This window comes from Oncorhynchus tshawytscha, linkage group LG29 (genome assembly GCF_018296145.1).
Source record: "Oncorhynchus tshawytscha isolate Ot180627B linkage group LG29, Otsh_v2.0, whole genome shotgun sequence".
NCBI classification, from domain to species: Eukaryota; Metazoa; Chordata; class Actinopteri; order Salmoniformes; family Salmonidae; genus Oncorhynchus; species Oncorhynchus tshawytscha.
The window spans coordinates 32,880,994-32,905,149 of record NC_056457.1 but is presented as its reverse complement, the minus strand read 5'-3'; the positions used below and the strand labels follow the sequence as shown (position 1 = coordinate 32,905,149).

Below are 24,156 nucleotides of genomic sequence, written 5' to 3'. Positions count from 1 at the left end.
CTGCCTATGACCCCAAGAATACCATCCCCACCGTCAAACATGGAGGTGGAAACATTATGCTTTGGGGGTGTTTTTCTGCTAAGGGGGCAGGTCAACTTCACCGCATCAAAGGGACGATGGACGGGGCCATGTACCGTCAATTCTTGGGTGAGAACCTCCTTCCCTCAGCCAGGGCATTGAAAATAGGTCGTGGGTGGGTATTCCAGCATGACAATGACCCAAAACACACGGCCAAGGCAACAAAGGAGTGGCTCAGAAGCACTTTAAGGTCCTGGAGTGGCCTAGCCAGTCTCCAGACCTTAGTCCCATAGAACATCTGTGGAGGGAGCTGAAGGTTCGAGTTGCCAAACGTCAGCCTCAAAACCTAAATGACGAAGATCTGCAAAGAGGAGTGGGACAAAATCCCTCCTGAGATGTGTGCAAACCTGGTGGCCAACGACAAGAAAGGTCTGACCTCTGTGATTGCCAACAAGGGTTTTGCCACAAAGTCATGTTTTGCAGAGGGGTCGAATACTTATTTCCCTCATTAAAATGCAAATCAATTCATAACATTTTTTGACGTGCGTTTTTCTGGACTTTTTTGTTGTCTCTCACTGTTCAAATAAACCTACCATTAAAATTATAGACTGATCATTTCTTTGTCAGTGGACAAACGTACAAAATCAGCAGGGGATCAAATACTTTCTTCCCTCACTGTAACAGGAGTAGACCTTACAGTGAAATGCTTACTTATGAGCCCCTAACCAACTATGCAGTAAAAACATATATATACTGTATATCTCCAGTGGGGAGAACAAGTATTTGATACACTGCCGATTTTGCAGGTTTTCCTACTTACAAAGCATGTAGAGGTCTGTAATTTTTTATCATAGGTACACTTCAACTGTGAGAGACGGAATCTAAAACAAAACTCCAGAAAATCACATTGTATGATTTTTAAGTAATTAATTTGCATGACATAAGTAGCGGCGGCAGGGTAGCCTAGTGGTTAGAGTGTTGGACTAGTAACCGGAAGGTTGCAAGTTCAAACCCCCGAGCTGACAAGGTACAAATCTGGTAAAATTTTAAAAATTGGATCACCTACCAACCACTAAGAATTCCAGCTCTCACAGACCTGTTAGTTTTTCTTTAAGGAGCCCTCCTGTTCTCCACTCATTACCTGTATTAACTGCACCTGTTTGAACACGTTACCTGTATAAAAGACAACTGTCCACACTCAATCAAGTGTGACCTGCACAAGGCTGGGATGGGCTACAGGACTATAGGAAAGCAGCTTGGTGCAATTATTAGAAAATGGAAGAAGTTCAAGGTGACGGTCAATCACCCTCGGTCTGGGGCTCCAGTAAAATAAGAATTTTTTATTTAACTAGGCAAGTCAGTTAAGAACAAATTCTTATTTTCAATGACAGCCTAGGAACAGTGGGTTAACTACCTGTTCAGGGGCAGAACAACAGATTTGTCAGCTCGGGTATTTGAACTTGCAACCTTTCGGTTACTAGTCTAACCACTACGCTCTAACCACTAGGCTACCCTGCCGCAATAGCAAGTATATATAGAGGGGGGTACCGATACTGAGTCAATGTGCGGGGGCACCAGTTATTTGAGGTAATATTTACATGTAGGTAGAGTTAAAGTGACTATGCATAGATGATAAACAGAGAGTAGCAGCTGCGTAAAAGAGGGGGGGGAGGGCAATACAAATAGTCTGGGAGGCCATTTGATTAGGTGTTCAGGAGTCTTATGGATTGGGGGTAGAAGCTGTTTAGAAGCCTCTTGGACCTAGACTTGGGACTCCAGTACCGCTTGCCATGCGGTAGCAGAGAGAACAGTCTATGAGTAGGGTGGCTGGAGTCTTTGACAATTTTTAGGGTCTTCCTCTGACACCGCCTGGTGCTCTCTGAACCAACTATATTAATTTGGGCACAGGTTGAAAAGCGCATAAACATTTATGGCAATTTAGCTAGCTAGATGGCTGTTTGGCAACCAACTTTAAGGTGTATTACCACTACCAACTGGACTGGAGAGTGGACCTCAGTTCATCTTTCAATCACCCACGGAGGCGGGACTTGCAGCGCATCAAGCGTCACAAATAGAAGCAAGTTCTGTTTTACATGATGAGCACACTGCTCATGTCACTTAAAATAAAACTTGGTTCTATTTGTGAAGCTCAATGCACTGCAAGTCCCGCCTCTCCCATCTCCTCAATGGTTTTTAGGAGCATGCATGTGCACATGCATGTTGATTTTGTCCACCCACACCAGACGCCATCAGACCAGATTAAAATATCAAAACTAACTCTTAACCAACTATATTAATTTGGGGACAAGTCAAAAAGCATTAAACATACGGCAAAACCCAGCTGATTAATCAAATTACATTCTAAACTGAAGATTATGATTAGGTGATTATTGGAGTCAGGTGTGTTAGCTGGGGCAAAACAGTGACACCAATCAGACCCTGGAGAACTGGAATCAATCTGGGTTTGGGGTTTTGCTTGCATGCATCACCCAACCTGGCATTACAGGAAGGATACTGGGAGGCTGAGGACAACATCAGCAAACCAACTGCATAATCTGGCATCCCCATCATCAAATCATATAGCTCCAGTGGGTTGTTAGAAGCACCAGTCGCTGTCATAAACGGGCACACTCCGTTGTGAAGGAACTCTCCGAGCTGGTTTAATCAATGTCTTTGTTTTGTTAATTTACCTAATTGTTATATCTACTTAAATGTTTTCTCTTTATGGCTCCCGACTGGCGTAGAGGTTTAAGGCACTGCATCTCCGTGTTAGAGGCGTCACTGCAGACACCCTGGTTCGACTCCATGCTGTATTACAACTGGCCGTGATTGAGAGTCCCACAGGGCGGCACACAATTGGTCCAGCTTCGGTGTAGGCAGTCATTGTATATAATAATGTGTTCCTAACTGACTTGCCTACTTAAATAATGGTTAAATGAAGAAAACAACATATTGTAGGCCTATACTGCAAATGTGTAGCCAACAAATGAAACACTAAATCCTGCGCATGTGTATATATACAGTATATGTAATGTAGCGTAACATTAAAACGATGCAGTTATATCGTGGTAGATGCGTTTACAATCAAAGATAATTCAGTCAATGTATCATTCCTTTATCATTTTCATTCGGATATTTTCAACCAATATAACTAACAACGTTCACGAACCAGCTCACGTTGCATTGCACGAACGGCATTTCTTTCACTGTAATTGTAATTGTAACATAGCGTATGGTTCAAAATCATAAACGAACAGCCTAAGAGACACACGTGAACAGTCAGGTTTACCTTTCTTCAGGCTTCCATGTAGATCTCTGTTCCGAACTCAACTGGTTTGTGATGGTGCGAAGGCATGGCAAATTCTGTCTGATGCCATGTTATGTTTAGTACTTTTAATATAGCTCTCTCGGAGCCTACAAGTCCGATTTTACCGTGCAAAGGGGAACCGTAGTTCTAAACTGCATTGCACAGAATGATAAATCCACCCCACATAACGCGCAAATTGACAGCGGTGTGGGATGCAGCGAAACTGACGCTCGCTTATGGAAGTGATGGGGAGGTTACAGTAGGGCAGGGCACTTCGATCATTTGGGGATCGAACTACAGCTACATTCTTAAAGAGATAGGCCTATTCACATCCACCCCCTCCCTCCCAACACACACACGCGTTAATGAAATTAATGTGAATTTGCTAATATCAATTTAACTCCCTTGGGGGGGGGGGGTATGGCCTACCAGGTGGTTTAGACTAGGGTGGACAATTCCAGTCCTTGGGGGCCTGATTGGTGACACAGTTCTGTGCTGACCCACGCTCAAGCAATACATAGGCTAATATTGTTTGAGATTTGGGGTTGCATGGCTCCCCAAACCAGTCCACCAGGCCTATTAAAATAAAAATATGCTTCTGGGAAGATTTATCCCCCACAGCCGTCCTTCTTGCATGTTCTGGTTCAATGTAGTAGAAACTGTTATTATTGAGATTATTATATTGACAGGTTATGACATGACAGTATGGCCATCAAATACAATGATTTAAGCCACATGACGGGATGTTGCATTTTGTGGTCTGGATGCTGACTTGTTTTGTTGAATAAATTCAACAACGCCAAAAAACGTACTTTATTAATGGTTAAAGCTTACTTAAAATCAATCTCAGCAGTTTGGTTTCCCCCGTTGACATCCATTTTATTGTTGCTTAGACCGTTTCCAGGAAACTGTACATACATAACGCTTTTGCGCTCCGCTCCAAATGGTCCAAACGAGAGTCCGTAGTAGCTATCATGGCAGTGTTGTTAGGACTATTCACAGGACTTTGTTTTACAGTGATTTGTGTTATAGTGCGGCTTCTGATTGTGATTCGTTCTGGATCAAAATGTAAACCTGGAGAGAAAGGTCCCGTCTGCGTGCTTATCGTTGCTGGATCAGGTATCAGCATTTTAAAAGTAACGTTAGTTAGCTAACTGGCTAAGCTAGCAGCAGGTACTGAAGCGTCCGAGACAATCCTTTGCTTTTTGGAGCATTTATGAATATTTTATCAATTACTAGGCTTTACTCTTTACTTTACACTTAATTGGCATTTCTTGCTGCCTTTATGCTAGTTATTAAACTACAGAGTAATAATAAATAATCGCGTGGTAATAATATAGCTATTATTAGGGCTGACGTCACCAATAACAAACATGACGTGGCGGGTAAAATGCGGAAGAGATCAGCTCCTTTAAAGCTAAATGTATTTTTTTTATAGTCTGTAACATTATAATGCGCAGTCAGTGTTTTTTTTTTTTTTTTGTCAAAACATCACGTTTTGACTTTCTTTAGAAACACTATTTTGCTTGTCTGCGAGTAAATGTAAATTGCACCAATATACGGATGATACTGTTTTGTTCTCTAAATTAGTGCCCTCTCTGTGAAACTCGCCGTTTGTGAACTGCAGCATGCTTTCGATTCCATACGAAACTTGTTTGTTGACATTAAAACAACGTTTGTTATCCAAGTCTCATAGTATGGACCCCACTGACTTGCATAATGTAGCCTATAGGCTAGCTTGAGTGGAGCACAAATTGATTGATGCATATAGATAAAAATAGATAGATAGATAAACTAGGTAAACTAACTAAAACACGGATTAACCTTGGTTTCTTATTTAGAATAGTCCTGTTTGACTTTTGACAACAGGACGAAGATTGTACAGGCGACACTCCTGCCAGTCCTAGATTATGGTGATATAATATGTCTCCTCTGTTTTGGGCCAAACTGCTTTTAGTTATAGTGCTGCTCATTCCTTCAGGATATATTACAGCAGGGCATCCTGGTTAATTAGGTCCCTTTAAGCCTTTAATACCGGTTCATTGTGAAAAGTACTTGTAAAATCTAAGAATAATACTTTGTATATACTTTGTTTTAAACTGTTTGGATTGTTGTAACACAGAGCACCATTGGAAAAGGAGACCCAGGGGATAATATTAGTGCTCGCTTCTATTGACCATGTAGCCTATGTTACATCTATGCATTTATTGTGTTTTTTTTCTTCAGGGGGACACACCACTGAGATCCTGCGACTGATGGAGAGTCTCTCTCAGTCCTACAGCCCAAGACACTATATAATCGCAGACACAGACAAGATGAGTGAAGACAAAATACGCACCTTTGAAAACTCAAAGAAAGACACTGGTTCAAAAGGCCAGGTAGGCCTACAGCCTCTTACACATTTAAGTAGCATAGTTCTTGAGTAGCCGATTTCAGACACCGTCATCAACTGCCCTTCAAAATAAGGAAAACATGGACAAATGGAGGTCTCAAGATCCCTGTTTCTTACTGCACTGTTACCGTTTTTTGAAATATGAATTCCTCTCTGTAATAGAATTGTCTTACATAACAACATTTTTTTTTTTTTAAGGATCTTTATAAGTCCACTTCTATTCAAATGAACATCTTATGTTGTTAAAATTCTCATTGAGATGAGATTCTGATCTGTAGTGTAAATCGAGTTCTCAGTGCAAGTCCTGTCCTCACCACTAGATGGCGTCAACTCCCTTTTCTTTCTTTCTTTCTTTGGTGTAACAAAACTTCCCATCACTAGGCTACTTGCCATTGGGATAGATTTCTCTCTGTATATAGTCAGTATTGCTTGTGGTACCTGTCCCTGCTGTAACTTGTATATTTTAGCCTACTTTGTCCTATCGATGTACCTGTGAGATTTAAGCTAGCCGTCTCCATTTTATCACTTCCTTCTCTTCCGTCAGTTTACCATCCAGAGGATCCCTCGAAGCCGTGAGGTGCGGCAATCCTGGAGTTCCTCTGTGATCTCCACTCTGAACGCCCTGCTCTACGCCGTTCCTCTGGTGTTCAGGCTCAGGCCAGACATGGTAGGCTGAATCATAATATATCATCTAGCCTTGTTAGGCCAGTCATGGTAGGCTGAATCATAATATATAATCTAGCCTTGTTAGGGCAGACATGGTAGGCTGAATCATAATATATCATCTAGCCTTGTTAGGCTAGACATGGTAGGTTGAATCATAAAAATCATCTAGCCTTGTTAGGCCAGACATGGTAGGTTGAATCATAATATATCATCTAGCCTTGTTAGGCCAGACATGGTAGGTTGAATCATAATATATCATCTAGCCTTGTTAGGCCAGACATGGTAGGTTGAATCATAATATATCATCTAGCCTTGTTAGGCCAGACATGGTAGGTTGAATCATAATATATCATCTAGCCTTGTTAGGCCAGACATGGTAGGTTGAATCATAATATATCATCTAGCCTTGTTAGGCCAGACATGGTAGGTTGAATCATAATATATCATGGTACTGTTGTCTGTGTACTGTACACTGCTTTATCCCATTTAGTCTCTGACAGTGCTTGCTTACAAGCCCTTAACCAACAATGCAGTTCAAGAAATAGTTAAGAAAATATTTACCAAATAAACTAAAGTAACACAAAATAACGAGGTTATATACAGGAGGTACCGAGTCAATGTGCAGGGTACAGGTTAGTAATGAGGTTATTTACAGGAGGTACCGGTACCGAGTCAATGTGCCGGGGTACAGGTTAGTAATGAGGTTATATACAGGAGGGACCGGTACCGAGTCAATGTGCCGGGATACAGGTTAGTAATGAGGTTATATACAGGAGGGACCGGTACCGAGTCAATGTGCCGGGGTACAGGTTAGTAATGAGGTTATTTACAGGAGGTACCGGTACCGAGTCAATGTGCCGGGGTACAGGTTAGTAATGAGGTTATATACAGGAGGGACCGGTACCGAGTCAATGTGCCGGGGTACAGGTTAGTAATGAGGTTATTTACAGGAGGTACCGGTACCGAGTCAATGTGCCGGGGTACAGGTTAGTAATGAGGTTATATACAGGAGGGACCGGTACCGAGTCAATGTGCCGGGGTACAGGTTAGTAATGAGGTTATATACAGGAGGGACCGGTACCGAGTCAATGTGCCGGGATACAGGTTAGTAATGAGGTTATATACAGGAGGGACCGGTACCGGTCAATGTGCTGGTTAGTAATGAGGTTATATACAGGAGGGACCGGTGCCGGGGTACAGGTGAGTAATGAGGTTATATACAGGAGGGACCGGTGCCGGGGTACAGGTGAGTAATGAGGTTATATACAGGAGGTACCGGTACCGAGTCAATGTGCCGGGGTACAGGTTAGTATGAGGTTATATACAGGAGGTACCGGTACTGAGTCAATATGCCGGGGTTACAGGTTAGTCGAATAATAGGGCTTGTGAGTGTCATGCTATATAAACGTGTGATCATCTCTCTGTGTCTCTCTCTCTCTGTTGTTTCAGGTGCTGTGTAACGGCCCTGGGACCTGCGTCCCTCTGTGCGCGGCAGGACTTCTCCTGGGCCTCCTGGGATTGAAGAGAGTCCTGCTCGTCTACGTTGAGAGCATCTGCAGAGTGGAGAGCCTATCCCTGTCCGGGAAGATCCTCTATCACATCTCGGACTACTTCTTTGTGCAGTGGTCCACCTTGAAAGACAAATACCCCAAATCAATTTACCTCGGAAGGATAGTCTGACTCTGAATAGACTATCTGGGGGGACTAACCTTTTTGTTTTTACTAATACTATTTCATCATGTTACAAACGGGAACACTTTGCTCTGATAGATCATGTTTAATAGTTCGCCTGCTTGATGGACTGTGATGTACATTTTTTCTACAAACTACAATGTGAATACTTTGGAACATCGAGCCCTATACATAATCTATACATAATATATAGATAATCTATACATAATAACTACATAATAACTATGTAAAGCTCTTTTGGACCACTTCAATGTGTTATGAAATGGTGCTTTTATTATATGGTGCTGTGTACAGTGTAAAGAAATACTAAATGTTATTATTCATACCTGATATGTAGCTACAGTAGATCTGACTTGAGTGAGGTGTTGGTGTCACTACCATTGTGAATAAATTACATTACCTAAGCTTTCTGGTTTTGGATTCAACCCGATAAAGATAATCAGAGAGAACACCCAAAAACAATATGCTGAAGACATGACGCTGAAACCAGCTGTTATCCTGTCTAGTGATATGACAGGATGGTGTTATCCTGTCTAGTGGTATGACAGGATGGTGTAGTGCTGTCTAGTGGTATGGTAGGATGGTGTAGTCCTGTCTAGTGATATGACAGGATGGTGTAGTGCTGTCTAGTGGTATGACAGGATGGTGTAGTGCTGTCTAGTGGTATGACAGGATGGTGTAGTCCTGTCTAGTGATATGACAGGATGGTGTAGTGCTGTCTAGTGGTATGACAGGATGGTGTAGTGCTGTCTAGTGGTATGGTAGGATGGTGTTGTGCTGTCTAGTGGTATATGACAGGATGGTGTAGTGCTGTCTAGTGGTATGGCAGGATGGTGTTGTCCTGTCTAGTGGTATGACAGGATGGTGTAGTCCTGTCTAGTGATATGACAGGATGGTGTAGTGCTGTCTAGTGGTATGGTAGGATGGTGTAGTGCTGTCTAGTGGTATGGTAGGATGGTGTAGTCCTGTCTAGTGGTATGGTAGGATGGTGTAGTGCTGTCTAGTGGTATGGCAGGATGGTGTAGTGCTGTCTAGTGGTATGGTAGGATGGTGTAGTGCTGTCTAGTGGTATGGTAGGATGGTGTAGTCCTGTCTAGTGGTATGACAGGATGGTGTAGTGCTGTCTAGTGGTATGGTAGGATGGTGTAGTGCTGTCTAGTGGTATGACAGGATGGTGTAGTCCTGTCTAGTGATATGACAGGATGGTGTAGTGCTGTCTAGTGGTATGGCAGGATGGTGTAGTGCTGTCTAGTGGTATGGTAGGATGGTGTAGTGCTGTCTAGTGGTATGGTAGGATGGTGTAGTCCTGTCTAGTGGTATGGTAGGATGGTGTAGTGCTGTCTAGTGGTATGACAGGATGGTGTAGTGCTGTCTAGTGGTATGACAGGATGGTGTAGTGCTGTCTAGTGGTATGACAGGATGGTGTAGTGCTGTCTAGTGGTATGACAGGATGGTGTAGTGCTGTCTAGTGGTATGACAGGATGGTGTAGTGCTGTCTAGTGGTATGGCAGGATGGTGTAGTGCTGTCTAGTGGTATGACAGGATGGTGTAGTGCTGTCTAGTGGTATGACAGGATGGTGTAGTGCTGTCTAGTGGTATGACAGGATGGTGTAGTGCTGTCTAGTGGTATGACAGGATGGTGTAGTGCTGTCTAGTGGTATGACAGGATGGTGTAGTGCTGTCTGGTCAGGATGGTATGGTAGAATGGGATGGTGTAGTGCTGTCTAGTGGTATGACAGGATGGTGCAGTGCTGTCTAGTGGTATGACAGGATGGTGTGAAACCAGCTGGTGTGTCCTGTCTAGTGGTATGGTAGGATGGTGTAGTGCTGTCTAGTGGTAAGACAGGATGGTGTAGTGCTGTCTAGTGGTATGGCAGGATGGTGTAGTGCTGTCTAGTGGTATGACAGGATGGTGTAGTGCTGTCTAGTGGTATGACAGGATGGTGTAGTGCTGTCTCGTGGTATGACAGGATGGTGTAGTGCTGTCTAGTGGTATGACAGGATGGTGTAGTGCTGTCTAGTGGTATGACAGGATGGTGTTGTCCTGTCTAGTGGTATGACAGGATGGTGCAGTGCTGTCTAGTGAGATGACAGGATGGTGTAGTGCTGTCTAGTGAGATGACAGGATGGAAACCAGATGATGACAGGATGGACAGAAACCAGATGATGTAGAGTTGTCAAGAGATTTGTTTGCATATATAGTGTATGTGAACACCCCTTCAAATGACTGGATTCGGTTATTTCAGCCACACCCGTTGCTGATGGGTGTATAAAATCCAGCACACCGCCATGCAATCTCCATAGACAAACACTGGCAGGAGAATTGCCTTACTGAAGAGCTCAGTGGACTTTCAATGTGACACTGTCATAGGATGCAACATTTACAACAAGTCTGTTACTCAAATTTCTGCCCTGCTACAGTGGCCCTGGTCAACTGTAAGTGCTGTTATTGTGAACTGGAAAGTCTAGGAGCAAGAACTACTCCGCAAGTTAGTGTTGGCCACACAAGCTTACAGAATGGTAGTGCTGAAGCGTGTAGTAAAGTTACAAATGTACTGTCCTCGGTAGCAACACTGACTACCGAATTCCAAACTGCCTCTGGAAGCAATGTCGGCACAAGGGACTGTTCATCAGGAGCTTCATGGAATGGTTTTCCATGGCTGAGTAGCCAAGTGTTGGCTGGAGTGGTGTAAATCACCCTGCCAAGTGTCGGCTGGAGTGGTGTAAATCACCCTGCCAAGTGTCGGCTGGAGTGGTGTAAATCACCCTGCCAAGTGTCGGCTGGAGTGGTGTAAATCACCCTGCCAAATGTCGGCTGGAGTGGTGTAAATCACCCTGCCAAGTGTCGGCTGGAGTGGTGTAAATCACCCTGCCAAATGTCGGCTGGAGTGTAAATCACCCTGCCAAGTGTCAGCTGGAGTGGTGTAAAGCTTGCCACCATTGGACTCTGGAAACGCGTTCTATGGTGTGATGAATCACGCTTCACCATATGACAGTCCAACGGACTAATCTGGGTTTGGCAGATGCCAGGAGAACACTACCTGCCCGAATGCACAGTGCCAACCTTAAAGTTTGGTGGAGGAGGAATAATGGTCTGGGGCTGTTTTTCATGGTTCGGGATAGGTCCCTTGGTTACAGTTAATGATACAGCATACAATGACATTCTAGACGATTCTGTGCTTCCAACATTGTAGCAACAGTGACAATGCTCTAAGCGAGGTCCATACAGAAATGGTTTGTAGAGATTGGTGTGGAAGAACTTGACTTGGCCTGCACAGAGCCCTGACCTCAACCCCATCGAACACCTTTGGAATTAATTCAAACACCGACTTCGAGCCAGGCCTAATCGCCCGACTTCACTAATGCCCTTGTGGCTGAATGGAAGCAAGTCCCTGCAAAAATGTTCCAACATCTAGTGGAAAGCCTTCCCCGAAGAGTGGAGGCTATTATAGCAGCAAAGGGGGGGACCAACTCCATATTAATGACCATGATTTTGGAATGAGATGTTTGACGAGCAGGTGTCCACATACTTTTGGTCATGTAGTGTATATAACTGACTCACCACACACAGACCATATCTTTTGAAATCTGAGCCATTTTGAAGTTCATCTCTAAGAGGATGACACAAGAACCCCCCCCCCAGCTGACAAGGTAAGAATCTGTCTTTCTGCCCCTGAACGAGGCAGTTAACCCACTGTTCTTAGGCCGTCATTGTAAATTTGAACTGGTTCATAACTGACTTGCCCAGTTACTAAATCGAGCAGTATAGCTGACCATTTAGGAAGCTTGACTATAACTTAATAACAGACTTTATGAGAATTGATAATCCATATATATTAAATTAGACTGCACCAATATGGAGCAGAAGTGTGACTCTGCCCAGCTCCTATATGACTGCTCTGCTCCTGTGTGACTCTGCTCTACATGACTGTGTAACAGTATAGCTTGTAACAGTATAGCCTCTCCTAGCCCCTATCTGGGCTCAAACCAGGGATCCTCTGCACACATAGACAACTGACACCCATCGTTACCCATCGCGCCACAAAAGCCGCGACTCTTGCAGAGCAAGGGGAACAACGACTTCGAGGTCTTAGAGCGAGTGATGTCACCGATTGAAACGCTATTAGCGCGCAACACCGCTAACTAGCTAGCCATTTCACATCTGTTACATCAGCTCCTGTATGACTCTGCCCAGCTCCTATATGACTCTGCCCAGCTCCTATATGACTCTGCCCAGCTCCTATATGACTCTGCCCAGCTCCTATATGACTCTGCTTCTATATGACTCTTCCCAGCTCCTATATGACTCTGCTCCTATATGACTCTTCCCTGCTCCTATGACTGACTCTTCCCAGCTCCTATATGACTCTGCTCCTATATGACTCTTCCCTGCTCCTATATGACTCTGCTCCTATATGACTCTTCCCAGCTCCTATATGACTCTGCTCCTATATGACTCTTCCCAGCTCCTATATGACTCTGCTCCTATATGACTCTGCTCCTATATGACTCTTCCCAGCTCCTATATGACTCTTCCCAGCTCCTATACTGACTCTTCCCAGCTCCTATATGACTCTGCTCCTATATGACTCTTCCCAGCTCCTATATGACTCTGCTCCTATATGACTCTTCCCTCCTCTGCTCCTATATGACTCTGCTCCTATATGACTCTGCTCCTATATGACTCTTCCCTGCTCCTATATGACTCTGACTCTGCTCTGCTATATGACTCTTCCCAGCTCCTATATGATATGACTCTTCCCTTCTATATGACTCTTCCCAGCTCCTATATGACTCTGCTCCTATATGACTCTTCCCTGCTCCTATATGACTCTTCCCAGCTCCTATATGCCTCTTCCCTGCTCCTATATGACTCTGCCCAGCTCTTATATGACTCTGCTCTGCTCCTATATGACTCTGCTCTGCTCCTATATGACTCTGCTCCTATATGACTCTTCCCAGCTCCTATATGACTCTTCCCTGCTCCTATACCAGGTGGAGTGTTGAAGATTATGAAGCTTCAGTTCTAAAATATTACCTGTAAACCTGACACTGACAAACTGCATACTTTCAAACAAGGTCCCTTTATACACACCGCAAAGGTTGAATGACAGTGGAAGATCGCAATCTCAACAAAGACAACGTGTGTGTGTGCGCCATGCCCTTCCACCTTGGATGGAGGCAAAGGGACCAATACTGCTTATTATGGACTCAGGGCTTCCAGTGTATAGCAGCTTGGCTGCGACTATTACACCAATAACATGCAAGGCAACCACCCGAGATGTAATTGATCTTTCCAGTGATGTATTAGACCTCCAGAGCAGCTTACAGAAGCACGTATGTTTGAGTGCCTTGCTCAAAAGCACATCCACAGATTTTTTTCACCTAGTCAGCAGCTCAAGGATTCAAACCAGTGACCTTTTGGTTCCCAGCCCTATGCCCTTAACCTGGGGCGGCAGGGTAGCCTAGTGGTTAGAGCGTTGGACTAGTAACTGGAAGGTTGCACTGTTCCTAGGCCGTCATTGAAAATAAGAATTTGTTCTTAACTGACTTGCCTGGTTAAATAAAGGTACAAAAAAATCAAAAACTGCTAGCCTACCTGCCACCCTGTGCAATCTATAAGAGGAACCTAGATCAGGTTGATCAATATAGGCTTATTATCAATACAATCTAGATCAGGTTGATCAATATAGGCTTATTATAGGGAATGCACATGTGTAATTTTAGTACCCTACAGATCAAACACATTTATTTTACCTTTATTTAACTAGGCAAGTCAGTTAAAAACAAATTCGTATTTACAATGATGGCCTAGGAACGTAAATACATGCATAACTTACATATACTGTACATGTATAACATATAGGCTATTGTGCTTCGATTGCTGGCTTTTTTTCCATTCTGAATAACTGAACTGTGTAGCCACAACATCATGTCAAACCAAATGCTCAGTAATAATAGATAACATGTAGGATTGTTCTTGTTGAAATGAGGAGCATAAATCACTTCTATATAAATGCGCAGTAGTAGCAGCCTCCAACAATGATCAGAGGGCATGTATATTCAGCTCATTTGATTGGCTCTGAAGTGTTCCGTCAATAGTCTTGCGACATTTTTTCAACAAATAAAAAGTTGGTTTTGAAGTGGAGACGTTTCAGTGTCCGACGGGACACTGCGGTACTCACACGCCACCACATCTGCACGGATTTGAACTCCTCTTTTGGACTGACTGAACGGGACCCAGAAGTACGCTGTTCATTGAGTGTTACAAAGTAACCGAACGGAATCGTTTCAGCTACATTGTAGCAAGGAATATTGACTTTTAAATCTCGAACAAAGATGACTTCATTCAATAAGGGACCAGCCTACGGATTATCCGCAGAGGTGAAAAGCAAAGTGAGTAAGGAACCCGACCAGTAGTTAAATAATTAGTTTTGGGGTATTAATAACCACATGGTTTATTATCGACGTTTTTGAACTAACCAGCTGAACCAACCCGGTCTGCTGCTGCGCGCTACAGTCAGGTCAGGATACAGGTAACGGTTTCAACTCAACTCTGCTATATGAAAGCGCCGTCGTACATCGTGGAATAGAGTTTATTCGGCTGGATAAGTCTACTGGCAGAGTATTTGTTCCGAGACGGATGTTTATTCGATTCTGATGCACAATTGTGGTTGATAGGCTACATAGAAACTTAGACTAAAAGTAGAAAATAGTTTGCCAGGAGTTTCTCTCACATCAATTAAGATAGGCAGGCCTAAATGTACGAAATATTTCAATTAGACCAGTCACTGGAAGTGGCATGAATGGAAGCCAAGTCAATTCATTGTTCGTAGCAGAGAGACATTAAGTAACGTAGGGGGGCGATGGATAGGCTATGCCCCCACATTTCAATTGGGCAACCAATGGGGAGTGAATATGACTTTCAATCAAATGTATTTATCAGCTGATATCTCAAAGTGCTGTACAGAAACCCAGCCTAAAACCCCAAACAGCAAGCAATGCAGATGTAGAAGCACGGTGGCTAGGAAAAACTCCCTGGAAAGGACAGAACCTAGGAAGAAACCTAGAGAGGAACCAGGCTATGAGGGGAGGCCAGTCATCTTCTGGCTGTGCCAGGTGGAGATTATAACAGAACATGGCCAAGATGTTCAAATATGACCAGCAGGGTCAAATAATAATAATCACAGAGGTTGTCTAGGGTGCAACAGGTCAGCAACTCAGGAGTAAATGTAAGTTGGCTTTTCATAGCCGACCATTCAGAGTATCTCTACCACTCCTGCTGTCTCTAGAGAGTTGAAAACAGCAGGTCTGGGACAGGTAGCACGTCCGGTGAACAGGTCAGGGTTCCATAGCCGCAGGCAGAACAGTTGAAACTGGAGCAGCAGCACGACCGGGTGGACTGGGGACAGCAAGGAGTCATCAGGCCAGGTAGTCCTGCGGCATGGTCCTAGGGCTCAGGTCCTCCGAGAGAGCGAGAGAGAGAGCATACTTAAAATTCACGCAGGACACTGGATAAGACAGGAGAAATACTCCAGATATAACTTTCCATTGTAACACTGTATATTATTATACCTTTAAATCAGTGAGGAACACAGACTGAGACCACGGTCTCTTTTACAGCTGGGCCCTGACCAAGGTGTCTTTTACAGCTGGGCCCTGAATACGGTCTCTTTTACAGCTGGGCCCTGACCAAGGTCTCTTTTACAGCTGGGCCCTGACCAAGGTCTCTTTTACAGCTGGGCCCTGACCAAGGTCTCTTTTACAGCTGGGCCCTGACCAAGGTCTCTTTTACAGCTGGGCCCTGACCAAGGTCTCTTTTACAGCTGGGCCCTGACCAAGGTGTCTTTTACAGCTGGGCCCTGACCAAGGTCTCTTTTACAGCTGGGCCCTGACCAAGGTCTCTTTTACAGCTGGGCCCTGACCAAGGTCTCTTTTACAGCTGGGCCCTGCGTATACATGTTAACACATACAGTTTAGGTACAATAATTAAGAAACTAAACAAGACAAACTAAACGATCACAGATAACACACAAAATTATAATAATTAACAAATAATAATAAATACAGCATATTTAATTTAAATACAACAGATTTCATTTACACATAAGTTGTTCTACTAACAACACAAGAACTTGCATTACCGAAACAATTAACTGTACAGCTGTCAGTCAGATGTTGGAATAGGTTCATTCATGTCAATTTAATAAAAACGTATTATTGTTTATTAAAGCCACACTCCTGAATGTGTTTCAATGACAGCCCATAGAAGTGAGAGAAATGTAACCACTTTCAAGTTGCGTAGATGGAGTTATGGATGCAGGCACTTACAGTCAGTCCATGAGAGATCACAATGGTAGTTTTTATACACATTTACAACAACAACTAAAGCTAAATATTGAGGTTATTAAACAACCCTATATTCTGTCTTACATTCAAGACTAGACAGTTAAAGTGAACCTAGTTATACTCAATGGGTATGTAATTAGTTGAAATGACTTATTGAATAGTTGGAAATAATGTGGATTGTATAGGTTGGCTGTCTGGATACTGTCAAGCTGTGTTCAGGAGAAACGATCAGCTTACTAGGAAATCATTAGAGGAATTCATAGGTTTATAGAACATTGGTCTCCTAGGCTACCAAGAGTTGTCTCTCTCTCTCTGTAGGAAATGACTGAATCCTGACGTCATCGGTCAGCCTACCCATCGAAAACAGGCAGTCAAGGCCGGAGGAGATAGGCCCATGTTTAACGTGTTAGTCGGCTATGTGAAACTGTCTCATGTTTACAGTTTATGTCTACCCACTCTCTGTTTGCTTTGATAGCATTGGTGCCAACAGCAAGCAAACCAAGCGTTCTCTCCAGATAAAAGATCAGCAGACTGTCATGGTCTACTTCCTGTTGGCCAATGATGAAAATATCAGGTTAAAAGAGAGAAGACAATGGGCACTTTTCAACAAAGCTGAAGGAGTTTATTGACCAGGACAATGACTTGTGAACAACACAGTGGAATCTGGGATACTGGAAGTGTGTTGTCAGTTAGCAGAAAGCTGATCATCGACAGAAACCTATCAAGTGTTGTTGGAGTAGCTTTCAAGTGACATAGTTTGATGTCGACTTTTGACACACTGAGTCAGTAGTTTGTCAAACGTCAGCAGATGTCAATGTCTCAAGCTCTGTCTGAATACAGAACAGAAGCTGGAGGAACCAGCATGCTATTAATGAATCTGTTGTAACAATAACCTGTGCTGAGGTCGCATTGAGGCTTAGAATGCCTCAGTGATCCATCTCTATCTCCGGCATCCCCAGAGTCTCACATTGACACACTTCCTGAACATGAGAAACTGGAACCTGGAAACCAAGGTTACCGGCAACAAATCCGAAAGATCTCTAATTCACTGAGCTACAAGTCTGACATCTCTCTTTCACTGTCTTTCTCTCACCATTCTGTTGGACCATGAGTTTTGTCCTTTTGAGAAGTCTCTCTACTGGAAGATGGGATATTATGAGAACAGATTGACTGAGCTGTGGTTCCAGACAGGGTTAAAAATCCTGTGTCTCAAACCATCTCTCTCTCTGTGTTTGTTTTGCATTAATGAGACCAGACCATCTCATTCCTCAAAGGCCCAGTGCAGACAAATATGTCCTGTGTGTTTAATATTCATTTACACACTGAGGTTGGAATAATACTGTGAAAATGATTATAATGACCTTTTAGTGTAAGAGCTATTTGAAAAGACTGTCTGAAATCTCTGCCTCTTTTGTCCTGCCTGGTGACGTCACCAGCCGGTAAATGAGTTAATAGGCCAATAAGAAAGAGTGTTCCAAACCTCTGCCAATAACAGCTCGTTTTCAGTTTCCCCCTCCCCACTCAGACCAGTCCTAGCAAAGTTCTTGCTTGAGAAATTACTCTTTGCTAAGAAAAAATAAGTTTGTTTTCAATTAAAATGGCCAAAAATAATCACAGTAAGATATTTCATTTTTACCCAGAAATGATTTGATATTGAGATAAAAAGATGTATTGGTCCTTTTATTAACTACTTAGTGGCCCCTGTTTATGTTTGCGGTGGTATGACAAGCTTTTGGGTGAGGTAATCTTCTAAACCTCGACTGAAATCAGATGAGCGAGAGTAGTTCAACCAACGCCGGGCTGGCCCAGCCGGGAAAACATTTTAAATGGAAATATCGTGTGCTTTCCGGTATATTCCAGGGTGGCTGCCAACACCGGCTTTAGTTGAGAGCTGCTTGTGTTAATATACACTGGATTCTGACGGCTGGAAATGAAAAGCAGCTTGGTTTTCTAATGTACATACGTGTTAATCTTGAAAGATGACCAGCATCTGTCAATCAACCACACACACACACACACAGCGGTCTAAGGCACTGCATCTCAATACATAGAGGCATTACTATAGTCCCTGGTTAGAATCCAGGCTGTGTCACATCCGGATGTGATTGGGAGTCCCATAGGGTGGTGCACAATTGGCCCAGCGTAGTCCGGGTTTGGACGGGGTTAGGCCATCATTGTAAATAAGAATTTGTTCTTAACTGACTTGCCTAGTTAAACATGGACACACTTGAATTAAGAAGAAACAGCATAGAAAGAAAGCTTCATTTTTGTAACGGTCGTTGTGTTCAAAGTTACTTTCCCTCAGCTCATTTTCTTTATCTTAGTCCTTCAAATCATCATGTCAATCAATAGTAATCAAACAACCCTGAAGTGCTGTCCAGCTGGTCACCACCACTCTCCGGGGGTTGAAGTGTGGACCAAATGTCTGACTGGTGTTTCCTTGATCTTACTTCTCAAGTGTTTTAAAATAGAACAGGAATTCCCTCTGGAGCCTTGGAACACATGAACACACTGTTACATCTTTTCTACAGCAGTTGGAGGGAACTTCAAGATGAATTATTTATCCAGTTCTTGAGGTCACTGCTCTTGTTAAGGGTAAAGCTTTCCACTAATCTGGTGCTTTCAACGTGAAAGAGAGAGTTGTTATTGAGGCCAGAAGGAGTTTGGTTACCAGTGGACACCAACCGGTCTTCAAGGCATTCCGAGTCGATCACCAAACATTTCTGTAGAAAAGCCAACTCTAATTGCATGCGCTATCTTTTGTTTTGTTTTTGTGCTGAGCTGTTGGCGGTAGGTGTACTTGACACAGAAACCCTGTTCACTGAGTAGGCAAAGTGTTCCTGTTTTGAACTATTTAATTTTGCCTGAAAAGACAAATTCTGCCTACCCAGTGGACCAAGAGGTCTGTGGATAAATCCTGTGTGCCTGCTACACCGGCCAATCAGATGGCTCCAGTCATAGCTTGCTTCCAAGAGCCTGGTCACTGCCAAGTTTGATGCTAGCCTACGTGAGATTTTCTAACTTTTATCAAACCCCGATCAGAGAGAGAGAGACTGGGAAACAATACAGCAAAGAGCTGCTGTTTTTTATGAGTTCAAGTTTTTATTCCCCGGTTTCATTCAACTCTATTAGAAAATGTGCTTCTCCCTCCTTCCACTCGCAATGCAGCTGCAATGAATGAGTAGCCAAGTCTATCGATGCCCTGCGTTTTTATTATTACTAGCAGCTCGTCGTGTCTATTTTAATATTGAGTTTCTCACGTTCTCTGTTCGTAGGAACAACCATGAATTTGTGCATGAGGCAGATGTGATTCGATACGAGTGTCCCCTCTCTAGTCCGTCTCACCGGAGGGGAGAGCAGGGACCGTGAGAGGCAGATGTGGTTTGATTCGATACGAGTGTCCCCTCTCTAGTCCGTCTCACCGGAGGGGAGAGCAGGGACCGTGAGAGGCAGATGTGGTTTGATTCGATACGAGTGTCCCCTCTCTAGTCCGTCTCACCTGAGGGGAGAGCAGGGACCGTGAGAGGCAGATGTGGTTTGATTCGATACGAGTGTCCCCTCTCTAGTCCGTCTCACCTGAGGGGAGAGCAGGGACCGTGAGAGGCAGATGTGGTTGTGATTCGATTCGAGTGTCCCCTCTCTAGTCCGTCTCACCTGAGGGGAGAGCAGGGACCGTGAGAGGCAGATGTGGTTGTGATTCGATTCGAGTGTCCCCTCTCTAGTCCGTCTCACCTGAGGGGAGAGCAGGGACCGTGAGAGGCAGATGTGGTTGTGATTCGATTCGAGTGTCCCCTCTCTAGTCCGTCTCACCGGAGGGGAGAGCAGGGATCGTGAGAGGCAGATGTGGTTGTGATTCGATTCGAGTGTCCCCTCTCTAGTCTGTCTCACCGGAGGGGAGAGCAGGGATCGTGAGAGGCAGACCCTGTGCTGCCCCCTACCTCCATTGAGACCAATGCCGTATTCAAAACAATTGGAAACTCCGAAATCTCAGACTTCTGACTTCAGTGCGTTCAATACAACTGGGAACTCTGAAGAAAAATGAAATTCGACTGGGAAAAATAATTTTTCAATGGTCATCCAACTCGGAATTCAAAGTCGTAAACTCTGGCATCTTTCTAGAGCTCTGACTTTTCGACCTGAAGATCACTGACGTCGTGATTTGACCCCCCCTCGAGTTCACCATTCTCCTGAAGCCATCATGCCCATCAGATGCAGGTACCATCCAGTAAAATAAAAAAGCAAATTATTTAAATTTATGTTCTACGGTGCCTCGCAACTGCTACACCAACTGATCTATTCTGTTATCAAAGCTTGAGTTTTGAAATACAATCTGGTCTGAGAAGAACAATATTGGCAGGCCAGTATAGCCAATATAGTGTGGTAATGTATTAGACCTACTGCGCAAACCTTATTCCTCCAGAACTGTTTTTATCCCATAAGAATCTAAGCTCTGTCTAGCTAAATGGGATTGTTTTAAGAAGGTCATACCAAGGATCACTTAGTGCCCAGTCCATTACTGGGACCAAGCTTCCTGCCATCCAGGACCCATATACTAGGCAGTGTCAGAGGAAGGCCCAAAAAAATAGTCAAAGACTCCAGTCACCCAAGTCATAGGCTGTTCTCTCTGCTACCGCACGGCAAGCGGTACCGGAGCACCAAGTCTAGTTCCAAAAGGCTCCTTAACAGCTTCTACCCCCAAGCCATAAGACTGCTGAACAATTAATCAAATGGCCACACAAACTATGTACAATGACCCCGCCACCTTTGTTTTTACACTGCTGCTACTCGTTGGTTATTATCTAACCACTAGGAGGTAGGTAGCCTAGTGGTTAGCGCGTTGGACTTATAACCGTAGGGGTTGCAAGATCGAATCCCCACAGGTCGAGCCCTATCTGAGCATGTGCTCTGCACAGGTTGAGAGAGCGCTGGGTTGGGGTGTTCCCATTCTATTTCCCTCCATGCATTTGGTTCAGGCTGGATCTCCCTTTCACAGTGAGATTCTGATTCCTTGTGTTGTCATATTAAGCCCAGTGATGCTGTTTTGGGGTGAATGGGAAGTGAGCCCTTTTCCTGAACCATTGTTCAGCTTTTTTTAAATTTCAAATTCCTGTCCAGCAAGATAAATAGTGGGGTTTTCACCAAACTTGACTTGTTCAACTTGGATGATTCTTTGGGAAGGATACTGTTATCTTGTGCACGTATGTGTTTGTGATAACGCTATTGTCCGTTACAACAAGTTAAAGACTTGATGGAAAATGATTGACTCTGGTGGGCTTTTTTGTTAGGTCAGGGAACATACCAGTAATATATATGTTTATTAAATGGCAAAAACAAAAAGCAAAAGCAGACCAAACACGTTGGTCCTTTTTAAAAACCTGCTGTGCTTATAGCTTGTGAAAAATGTGTGTTGACTCAGGATGATAAATGTTGTTTGTTTTCCAACAGTAAGGCTGTTTTCCTAAAGAAGTTAAATCCTCTTCGTGTTTTTGTTTCCTTTTAGGTTTTATTGAACCTTTTCACTTTTTTTAATTGAACTTTTACTACGATACTGGTATCGTCCCAGCTCTACTTTTTGGTATGAAAAACTTGGTTATGCAGTATGTCTCAAGTTAAGATTTGGCCTAAATGTGGTTATTTTACGATATGTCCATGCTTGGTTTCATTTCAGCTACATTGCTTTAGGAAAGTATTCAGACCCCTTGACGTTTTCCACATTTTGTTACATTACAGCATTTTTCAAAACAATGTATAAAAAAAAAAAATCCTTATCTACACACAATACCCCATAATGATAAAGTAAAACAGGTTTTTAGAAATGTTTGCTAATTTATAATAATAAAAAATAAAAAAATGTAAATATTACATTTACATAAGTATTCAGACCCTTTACTCAGTACTTTGTTGAAGCACCTTTGGCAGCCTCGAGTCTTCTTGGGCATGGGTTGACAAGCTTGACACACCTGTATTTGGGGAGTTTCTCCCGATCTTCTCTGCAGATCCTCTCAAGCTCTGATTGGTTGGATGGGGAGCGTTGCTGCACATATATTTTCAGGTCTCTCCAGAGATGTTTGATTTGGTTCAAGTCCAGGCTCTGGACATTCAGAGACTTGTCCCAAAGCCACCCCTGCATTGTCTTAGCTGTGTGCTTAGGGTCATTGTCCTGTTGGAAGGTGAACCTTTTCTCTGGAGCAGGTTTTCATCAAGGATCACTCTGTACTTTGTTCCTTTCATCTTTGCCTCGACCCTGACTAGTCTTACCAGTCCCTGCCACTGAAAGACATCCCCACAGCATGATGCTGCCACCACCTTGCTTCACCATAGTGATGGTGCCAGGTTTCTTCCAGTGGTGACGCTTGGCATTCAGGCCAAAGAATTCAGTCTTGGTTCCATCAGGCCAGAGAATCTTGTTTCTCATGGTCTGAGAGTCTTTAAGTGCCTTTTGGGAAACTCCAAATGGGCTGTCATGTACCTTTTCCTGAGGAGTGGCTTCCGTCTGGCCACTCTACCATAAAGGCCTGATCGGTGGAGTGCTGCAGAGCTGCTTGTCCTTCTGGAAGGTTCTCCCATCTCCACAGAGGAACTCTAGAACTCTGCCAGAGGGACAATCGGGTTCTTGGTCACCTCCCTGACCAAGGCCCTTCTCCCCCGATTGTTCAGTTTGGCCGGGCGGCCAGCTCCAGGATGAGTCTTGGTGGTTCCAAACTTCTATTTAAGAATGATGGAGGACACTGTGTTTTTGGGAACCTTGAATGCTGCTGCAATGTTTTGGGGTACCCTTCCCCAGATCTGTGGCTCGACACAATCCTGTCTCTCCATCTATTTTGTGAAATGCCTCCTGCAGCAAAGCACCCCCACAAATGATGCTGCCACCCCCATGCTTCACTGTTGGGATGGTGCAAGCCTCCCCCTTTTTCCTCCAAACATAACGATGGTCTTTATGGTCAAAACAGTTCTATTTTTGTTTCATCAGACCAGAGGACATTTCTCCAAAAAGTATGGTATTTGTCCCCATGTGCAGTTGCAAACCGTAGTCTGGCTTTTTCGTGGCGGTTTTGGAGCGGTGACTTCTTCCTTGCTGAGCGGCCTTTCTGGTTATGTCAATATAGGACTTGTTTTACTGTGGACATAGATGCTTTTGTACCTGTTTCCTCCAGCATCTTCACAAGGTCCTTTGCTGATGTTCTGGGATTTATTTGCAATTTTCGCATCAAAGTACGTTCATCTCAGAGACAGAACGCGTCTCCTTCCTGAGCGGTATGACGGCTGCTTGGTCCCATGGTGTTTATACTTGCGTACTGTTGTTTGTACATATGAACGTGGTACCTTCAGGCGTTTGGAAATTGCTCCCAAGGATGAACCAGACTTGTGGAGGTCTGCAATCTTTTTTCTGAGGTCTTGGCTGATTTGTTTTGATTTTCCCATGATGTCAAGCAAAGAGGCACTGAGTTTGAAGGCAGGCCTTGAAATACATCCACAGGTACACCTCCAATTGACTCAAATGATGTCAATTAGCCTATCAGAAGCTTCTGAAGCCATGACATCATTTTCTGGAATTTTCCAAGCTGTTTAAAGGCACAGTCAACTTAGTGTATGTAAACTTCTGACCCCCTGGAATTGTGATACAGTGAATTATAAGTGAAATAAACTGTCTGTAAACAATTGTTTGGAAAAATGGCTTGTGTCATACACAAAGTAGATGTCCTAACCAACTTGCCAAAACTATAGTTAGTTA

The 24,156-nt window shown here is 43.7% G+C and overlaps 3 protein-coding genes across 3 annotated transcripts in view; 2 read left to right on the top strand and 1 right to left on the bottom strand.

Moving 5' to 3' along the window:
- LOC112227618 (TLC domain-containing protein 4-B-like) overlaps positions 1-3,578 on the bottom strand; it is a 35,601-nt gene extending 32,023 nt beyond the window's left edge. The window contains exon 1 of the mRNA XM_042308897.1: positions 3,308-3,578. The gene's annotated coding sequence lies outside the window, so the exon portion shown is untranslated. The remainder of the gene's footprint in view (positions 1-3,307) is intronic.
- Positions 3,579-4,265: 687 nt separating this feature from the next.
- On the top strand, positions 4,266-8,479 carry alg14 (ALG14 UDP-N-acetylglucosaminyltransferase subunit). The gene is made up of 4 exons (XM_024392411.2): positions 4,266-4,444; positions 5,552-5,703; positions 6,262-6,384; positions 7,833-8,479. Exons 1-4 carry the CDS (start codon positions 4,300-4,302, stop codon positions 8,061-8,063), a joined length of 651 nt encoding a protein of 216 aa, XP_024248179.2. The 5' UTR covers positions 4,266-4,299; the 3' UTR covers positions 8,064-8,479.
- A 5,737-nt stretch (positions 8,480-14,216) lies between these two features.
- The window catches only part of LOC112227620 (calponin-3), a 28,203-nt gene continuing 18,263 nt past the window's right edge, over positions 14,217-24,156 (top strand). Inside the window, exon 1 of the mRNA XM_042308620.1 lies at positions 14,217-14,471. Coding sequence (XP_042164554.1) covers positions 14,415-14,471 — 57 coding nt within the window. The 5' untranslated portion in view covers positions 14,217-14,414. The remainder of the gene's footprint in view (positions 14,472-24,156) is intronic.